This window comes from Artemia sp. Qi Xiang Cuo, chromosome 7 (assembly GCF_049724085.1).
Source record: "Artemia sp. Qi Xiang Cuo chromosome 7, ASM4972408v1, whole genome shotgun sequence".
Taxonomy (NCBI): domain Eukaryota; kingdom Metazoa; phylum Arthropoda; class Branchiopoda; order Anostraca; family Artemiidae; genus Artemia; species Artemia sp. Qi Xiang Cuo.
In genome coordinates, this window is record NC_142800.1 from 73,097,545 (window position 1) to 73,106,798 (window position 9,254).

At 34.4% G+C, this 9,254-nt stretch overlaps 1 protein-coding gene across 2 annotated transcripts in view; it reads right to left on the reverse strand.

Annotated features, from left to right (window-relative positions):
- LOC148950665 (growth hormone-inducible transmembrane protein-like) overlaps positions 1–7,305 on the reverse strand; it is a 91,746-nt gene extending 84,441 nt beyond the window's left edge. The window contains exons 1-2 of one of the 2 annotated variants that reach the window (XM_089092546.1): positions 7,152–7,305; positions 1,278–1,492 (exon numbers count right to left, since the gene is read on the reverse strand). In XM_089092546.1, coding sequence (XP_088948672.1) covers positions 1,278–1,485 — 208 coding nt within the window. In that variant the 5' untranslated portion in view covers positions 1,486–1,492; positions 7,152–7,305. Of the gene's footprint in view, positions 1–1,277; positions 1,493–7,132 lie in introns of both variants that reach the window. The other variant, XM_089092547.1, reaches the window with a different exon arrangement.
- Positions 7,306–9,254: the final 1,949 nt, after the last annotated feature.

The window sequence follows — 9,254 nt, forward strand, 5'->3', positions numbered from 1 at the left end:
TTTATTAAATTCATTGTTCCATCTCAATACAGATGTAAATTCAATGTAAAATGAAATATAACTTAGACATGCTCTGGAAATCAGCATTTCAGAAGAAAATTTTACAAAGCTTCATTAATCTATATTTTGAAGCTTTGGTATCAAAAGAATTAACTGATTCTTGACTTCAATAATTGCAATGATCCTTCTATATAATGATTCATTGTTTGTTAACTCTAGCCCTGTAACGATTGTTTGGCTTCATACTTCTGAGACGTGCAGCTATTCTCTGCCAAGTGAGTTGATGTTTGTCTCATTATACAGTAGTATCTATTAAAATTAGGACAAATTTTATAAATAGTTTCAACTACCCGGTTTCGTCTCAAACCTGGGAGATCGGATTCCAACTTTCAAAGAAAGCTTTATTGGGGTGGGCTTATAATATGGGGGGGGCTTATAATATGGGGGGGGGGCTTATAATATTGGGGAGAGGGCCAAAAAGTTTTACTCCAAGTCTCACAAAGGAGTGCACACAATAGGGACTTCAAATTTTCATTTTTTTTTCTGCTCTTGAGCTGAAATTTTAACGGTATGTAGGCTTTCATAGAAGATACAAATGTACAAAAAAAATTAAGTTTCTATTTAGTTTATAAGGAAATACTTCTTTGTAGTTGACAGTCTTTTGTACAACAAAATGATTTCCAGGTCTTGACATTTGTGTTTTTTTTTCTATTCCTGTTATCCAACAGTCTCTGCTACTAGTATACTTAAAGTCTAAAACTAAGGATTAATACAAAAAGGGAATGATTGCTTCTCTAAAGGTAATTTGAATAAATTTACTCTAAAATATACTTTAGAGTAAATTTAATTTTTTCAATACACAAGTACAAAAAAAAACATCTAAAAACTGTCAAAATTTTTGCCACAGCTGAAAAATGGAAACCAGCAATGAATTTTGTCTGCTATTTATTTTATGGACTTGATAAAAGTTACCTCTGAACAGTTCAAATAAGAAATAATCTAGGACTCAATGTGATAAAATGTTATTGGCTTCTCCAGAAGGGGCCAGCCATGACTCTTTCCTTGAAAGTCTCTTTTTTTGCTGCCTGATGAATATGAATCACCCAAATGTGATTTTTATTATGAGTGGTCTCTTCTCATTTGACTTTTTTTCATGAAATAAACTAGCGTATTGGGTTCGTATGGATTAGTTAATTTCACACCTTCATCAAAGGGATATTTTTAATTACTCAGTATGAAATAACAAGATACAGAAGACTTGGTGGGAAGAATAATACCTGTTTCTCCAGCAGGGGCCATGACTGTTTCCTTGAAGGTTCTTCCCCTTGCAGCCCTTCTTGTGAGAGCACTTCTATAGTTATCTCCAAGTGATCTCTGCTGGTGACCAGATTCATATAAGCTTTTACCATTTCGAATACATGTTCTCACAGAGATCCCTGATTGAATAAGTCGCTGGCCACTTAACGCTTTTGACAATATTGACATGGTTAATCTATAAAAGAAAAAGCGTTTATTTGAAGAACTTCGGCAGAAGAGATCAGACATTCCATGGTCAAGGTACTAACTTGATCATGCCAAGAAAAAAAGTACATAATTAATCATATAATTAATGCCCAATATGCTTACGGTTATGGGGCATCTCTTTCAGATAATTCTCCCTTGTTTTAATTTCAAAAAGTATTTTAAATAAAGAATAAATAATAGCATTTGTGGTATTTTCCATTATGTAAAAAGGAATTGTAGACAATATGAACCAGATAGCTAATATGTAGCAAAAAAACAGCAATACACAATAAGAAAAAGGAATTAAAGTGCAATTTCATGCATTAAATATGAGATTAAAATATAAGCTACTGCTGTTGCATAATGCTTACAGTTTGAAAATCATGAGCAATGAGATTAGAGGTCAGATGGCTACCCGGCAAACAAAATCAGAATCCTTACATATGATCAGCCAAAAGGAATCCCCTATAATTCTGAAAACTTCAGTTCAACATAAAATTTCAAGTGTTTGAATCCCAAGAATTGTAATATTCTTTTACTAGAGTTAGACCTGTAAGACAATACAAGCTTAACTGACTACAGGCAGAGGGGAACAAAAAAAAATTTGAAGATCTATCAAATGCATCCCCCAAGGTAACCTGAAACAATTGTGGTCTAAAAACAAGACTTCTCAGAGTCTCCAACTTTTCTCCTGGAAAACCAAGTGGTTCTTTTTATTTTTGTTTAATGAGAAAACCTTCAGGGGTCTGCTTTGATCTCATTTTGGCTTTATGATGATTTGCCTATAAACTAAAGACACATGATACTATACAAAATTTTGGCAACTCAAGAGATTTGTGATGCTTCTGAATAGCAGGCCTTCAGAGTAAACTGGGAGGTTTGAGAGCAGCAAATCACTTATGTCAAGATTCAGATTAGTATTAATGACAATCATCTTTAAACCTGCAAATTCTTGTAAGATGGTTCAACTCTCAATAGTCAATTGGTTCAGAAATTTTGATGTGGAGTTATCAATTGGTTCAGAAATTTTGATGTGGAGTTAAAAGATAACAGAGTTTCTCTTACTTTTACAGTAAAGAACATTATTCTCTTTTGATGAAATATAGGAGAGGATCAACACTTTTACTTTTGTAAGTTCTTCTTCTAAGTACTTCTCTGGAGGTCTAAGACTTCAAACCAGGTTAATTAGACCATTCAAGGAGTTGCTAGACAACTTGTCTGCTATCTCATTATAAATTTTTAGGCTACAAGCTTTTGCATAGTTCTAGGAGGTCCTTTTTATAGATCTTTGAAGGTTCATTTTGCCCAGCTCTTTCTACTTGAAAGGAATAAACAAATAGTTCTCAAACCCTTGTTTTTACACCCAAAATGCTTGAACCTGGATGGCTCAAAGGCTGCCTCATGGAAGATGTACACTGTAAATATACTTTCTCTTGTGTTTTGACCTCTCTGTCTTTTAAAAAAGGGTCAAAACAACATAAAAAAAAACTATTAGGAAGAAACTGAATGCCCTCCAGCACTTTAATGTCAGAAAAAAACATCAAAAATAAACTATAAACTAAAATTAAAGAAATTAATTACTAAATTCATAAAAAAAAATTTTTTAATCATATCAAATTGTCAAAATATGCAAACGTTTGTTCTACAATTTGTCTCTTACTCTTTAACTCATTGCAGTCCATTCGAAAACGAAAGAAGTTCAGCTTGGTTTGATTAGGATATGTATGAATCTATATTAAATATTTATGTACATTAGAGGTATACATTTCTAGCCTTTAGCAAAAGCAAGGGTGTGTACAATCAGATGAAAATTTCCTGAGGGGGAGGCAAACACTATAGAAGTGTTTTTATACCATAGTTTTCAAATAGGGGTTAGTGGTGTGATTGCAAAATCCCTCTGCAAAATTTTCAGATTTTGTTAGCTTAATTTCTTACTTGTAGAAGTTGCCTCTTTTTGTTGTTGTACGTTTTGATAACTTATATAGCAAAATGTCTCTTCTTGACAAATAACTGTTTCCTGATACACATCTACCAAGGTTCTACACTTAAAAAATCTTTCTCAACCAAATAGCCATAAATTTTGATTCTCTTGATCACCTCATGTTTCAAGGTACTGCCTCTCTTACTCTCAGTGCTTCACCTCAAAAATAAAATTGTCCAAAAATTGTGCTTTTTTTATTTTGGTAACATTTCTTCCAGGATTTTTTTGAGCCTGAGATTCCAAAGGATTTTCAGATAGCAATACTTATCCTTATTTTGCGTGGAGATAGAGGTAGGCTTAAATTATACAAGCATCCTTTTATGTAGGTATTGACAATGTAAGTGCAAAAAAATACAAGCAGCAAGAAGTATAATGAGAGGAAAGTTTATAAGAGCCAGTAGTAAGCACTGATTAAGACTCCTCAGAGAAATAACATGGAAATGTTTCAAGTTGTGTGGCAACCCTGGCAGTTACCATTATCTCAACTAGTGGAAATAAAGTAAGATTTTTTAGGCCTTACGAGCAGGATTTTTAAATTAACAAAGTGGCTTGAAACAATATGTCCAGAATCAGACAAGAGGTGGCAGACTGAATGAGCTTGCACATGTCTCTATAAATCAAGATGTTGTGGTGAAAACTGATGTTCTTTTACACAACTTTGGGAAGAGATTGAGAAATTGAGAGCTGAAAAGGCATGCATTTAGAGCTCTTTTACTTGGTTAACCAAAAAGTTGCTGTTGCTGCATAAAATGAACAAGCTTAGTCATGACATTACATATAAAAGCACATGGAGAGGGAGACTGAAACTTCTAGCCTCATAGCACTGAATTGCTTGGAGGTTTTGAACTCCAGGTAGCTTTTAGCATATACCCTCCCCCCCCCCCTAACAAAACACCAAAATAGATATACCATCTGTGACAGCATAAATATGAGGATGAACCAAAAAAAAAACAGATTGAAAACAATTCAGTGTTTTTAGATGTAGTAGAGATTCTTCCACTATGTGAGTTCAGCATAGACCTTCTCAAATCAGTTCCTTAAGCAATGACTAAGCAGTCCCAGTTCCTTAAGCAGTCCCAGAGTATGTTTTTAGCCCTAAATTTATTACTACAAGTTTCATCTTCCTAACCTAACACCTTTCCAAGATAGTAAAAAAAATGCTAAATTATAATTTTACCTTAGAAGAATATTAGGTAGGGCATAGATCATACAAATACCAGGCACTGTATCCTATAAGTTATGATTTCTATTGTCAAGGACTGAGCCAACTGAGGCCTGGGTTGAAAGTAGGCTAATTACTAGCTCTAATAGTGATGGTTTTAGCCTATGCTATATTCTGGGCACACTAATCAGACAATTAATAAAAGGACTTTCATTACTTCTGCTACAGGTGAATCTTAATTTGAGCTTTTGGCTTGTTTTTTTTAAGCTTATTGGCCTTGTAAAGTAACCTTGAATCAAGGAAATTTGCCACTAGGGAAACATAGCACTGTCAGAAGGGATTGGAAATGGAGCAAAAGCTCTATTTGATATCTAAAAAATCCAGGGCTGTTCAAAGGAGGGGGACAACAAGGGCAAGCTGTCTGGGAACCATGGCCAGGGGGATTCAGTGGCTTGGGTTTCTGCTTTTTTTTTATTAGGCTATTTATTTATGTTTGAGTTAAGAGGGGGCAACAAGTTCTACAGCACTTTCAGCTTTAGGAATAGCCCTGAACAGATCTAGGCTATAATTATTTCATAAGCTAATCAGATACAATAAATATTTTAAACAGGCAAGAAACCAATAAGCAAAGAAACACAAAGCATCAATAATTGCAAAAGAATTGAGAAATGAATTATGTTAAGGCTATATCTGGGACCATATTTTATATATTGACCCAGTAAATAAATACCAAATCATATTATTGAGTTTCAAATAAAGTGAATATACCATTTGATGCCTTTTTTATGCTGATTACAAATGTAATAATCATTTCTATTGGAAATTAATTTTAGCCCCCCCCCCTATATATGTAAATTCATTATATATATTTACACATATAGGGGTGGGGGTTAGGTTAGAGGGGGGCTGAAAATCATTTCCAATAGAAATGATTATTACATTTGTAATCAGCATAAAAAAGGCATCAAATGGTGTATTCACTTTATTCCTAACTCAATAATATGATTTGGTATATATTTACCATTGAACCCCCCCCCCCCCTACTCTATTATATAGGGTAAGACCTTTTTTTGGGAAAGACCAATTTTCTTTGGCATTGCTGAATAATAGCAATGGGTTTTTGGACCATCCTTATTTTACTAGAGTATGATGCAATATGAGGGCAGTAGCAAGAACTCTACCTTCTTGGCCAAATTTTCACCAATAATTCATGAGCACAAATTAAAAATGTGGTCTCTGTTTTGACAAGCAATTGAAAAGAAAAAATTAGGCCTACATTTAATATCCTGATTTATAGAATAAAAATCAAGCAATAAGAGTTAGGCCTACATTTTTAGAAACAGAAGAAAATCAGCTTTCTGCTATTAGACTAGGCCTATGTGATTAAAAGTGAAACACTAAAAGGATACATACATCAGAATAGGATAATTAGTAGCCTTGTAGGTAAGTCAATAAACTAAAATTTTCAAATGTTTGATCTTAAATAGGCCCTAGCCTAATTTTATTAAGAACCATGTTAATGGGTAAAGTTCTACAAAATTATATTAGGGTAAGACACCCAGTAGTCGGCCACCTACCTATTCTCGGACAGAATGTAACTAACAGGGAACCAACCTCTACGATAATGTGCTTAGAAAGTTTTTAGAGGCAGGTGTCTAGAGGTAGGTTCCCTGTTAGTTACATTCTGTCTGAGAATAGGCAGGTGGCCGACTACTGGGTGTCTTACCCTATTGAGTTAAGAATAAAGTGAATACACCATTTGATGCCTTTTTGTATGCTGATTACAAATATAACAAGCATTTCTATTGGAAATGAATTTCAGCCCCCCCTCTCTAGATAGGCTATACCTAACCGAACCCTGAAGTGGCATAGGCTATCTAGGGGGGGGGGGCTGAAATTCATTTCCAATAGAAATGCTTATTATATTCGTAATCAGCATAAAAAAAGGCATTGAATGGTGTATTCACTTTTGTCCTAACTCAATAATATGATTTTGTAGAACTTTACCTGTTAATGTTCTTCTTAAATTGTCTTGACTTTGACTTGGAGTTTGACTCCGTCACACTGAAATTGAGTTTAAAACAAAAACCCGCCCTTTAAAGATACTTCACACTTTATTTGGACAAAGAAATTCTGCTAATTTTGAATTTGCTTGAATTCTGATTTAAAGTTTGACTCTAAATTATTTAACAAAAATTCCCCTTTACCTAGGCTATAGCTTAGATACCTAAACCTAGGCTATTAGTTTTTCTCTGATATATACAATTTTTCTCAATTTCTCTTTGGCAACAAAATATGAGGGTTTTAGTCTTACATAATTTTACTCAATTGGATACTGGTTTTTTACCCTAAGATTATGTCATTTAACATAAGGGATCCAGACTAGGCTAATTAACTGTTGAATGTAAGAAGTAGACCTGAAATATAGCTTTAAGCAACAATCATATTTATTAACCGAAGTTCTGACAGACATGAACATTTTATACCATTTAGTGTTAGTCTGACCTGAGAGGTAAAAAATTTCTAGAATAACAAGGATGATGAAACCACACACGTCTACCAATTTTGATTTCTTTGACAAGATGCACGCACGAACTCGATTTTATGTAGCGAAATCATTTTCAAGACATCTTCACATTATAGTTAGCCCTGGGAAAGCCGCTTGCGTCGGTGATAAAAGCAGTTTTCTTGCTGTTCTAGAAAATTGTTAGTTAACAATTTTAATCATGGGCGGAATGCATATGGGAGTCATTATCCTTCTATATTTTTCTTCCCTTTTTAAAAACATCTTGTATTTTCATTCAAAAAATCGACAGAAAAGCAAAATTACACTCTCCCCCCCCCCCTAAGATTTTGAGTCAATATAAAATATTAGATAACACTATTAGCCAATGTATCTAGCAATTTGAAACGCTACCAGAGAAAATTAATAGAAAATTTGAAGGATAATTCTGAAAAACTGATCAAGCGGTAAACCAGGATGACTAGTTTATATGCTATAAACTACACCTTGGCAAATTGTGCTTTGTGAATCGCATGCAGCTTTTCAAAGAATGAAAAAGAAATGAAAAAAGTAATGGAAATAAATAGAAATGTATTTGTTTTCAATAGAAATTTAAATTAAAGAAAAATTTAATTCGTTTAAAGTCTAACCCTATTATTGCAATGTCTTTAGACAAAAAAATTAAAGTTATTCCGGCTTAGCATTGGCTAAGTAGGTCTTTCACATTGGTTTACTTAAGGTCCATAAGGATTTACTGAAACACCTGTCTGAGTTGTATTTGACTTCGATCCAATTGCAAACGGCTGGAAACGCCCCAGAGGTAGATCACGTATGAGATGGGCGGATATCATCCACGATCGACTCACGGCGTGGGGCGTTGACTCCAGTGAATCTCCTACCCTGGCACAAAACAGGCCACTCTCGAGACGACTGACGGTGCTGACGTTTGGTTCCCTCTACGCTGGCGACGCTGCCGAGCAAGAGATTTAAGTCAAGTCATAAGGATCATAAGCTCTTTAGCATAACCACTTAAGTTCCGTAACGTAAGCCCATTATCAAGCTGAAAATTTTTAAACTTAAGATCTTTAATGTAAGTAGCTTAGAAAGTTGAAAGTGATTTAAATAATTTGAATTTTCATTGATGACTTAGATAATTTAATAACAGACCATGTGAAGGCAATGCTCATACAACCTAGTCTGGCAAGGCTATTATGAACATAGACCACTCTACCTTTTCAATTTTCGCTGCCAGGAAAAGGCCAACAAAGCGAAGTCTTCATTACTGCTGGAGTGAGAATACAAAGGACTGATTCTATTTCTTTTTCCAGAGTCTTCCCTTTTGTTAGATAAAAACATATCATAGAAAATGTTTCTTTTCCTTGGTTTTGACAGAGAAATAATGCATGCAAAAACTTACACTACGAAGCTTATGGAAGCGTCAGTGGGATAGACGAAATTTCAGTATGAAAGTAATAAAACAGTTCATGGTAACGCATTGTAAGTAAGGAGTGCCGCGGCTCAATAGTAGCCGGAACCTTAAAATAGCAGAGTTTTGATAACAATGACGTATTTAAAACAATCAAATTTTTATGCCGATTCAAAATATATAAATTTTAATGTTACCTATTAACCCTAGAAGGGTAAGCTTTCGTAAATTTTACGACGCAAAAACACTTTTTCGCGGTTGCCATGGAAACGGATGCATTGCGCGAACCGACCTCCCCGATATGTTAATATTATGATTAGCCGGTTCTTGTGCCGTCACCGAGGTTTTATTATCTGAACCGGTTGGGGAGATATTAAGGGTGAGTAGTAAAATTTACGAAAGCTTACCATCTACGTAACTTTTTCACCTATTTCAGGAAAAATGATTTTTTTTTATCAAAACTTGTTAATTAGTAAGCTTCTTCGGACAAAGAGGTTAGATCATTTTTTTAACGTTGTTGACAAGCTTCGTAGCAAATTTCGTGAGGAAATAGCACATGAAAATGCTGATTTTGGCTATTTTCTGATTTAACAAATGAGCAGCAAAATATGTTCTCTTTTCAGAATGACCTCGTGACGGCTTTCAGATGCGGCAATCATGCGTCTGCTTGAATCAGAAA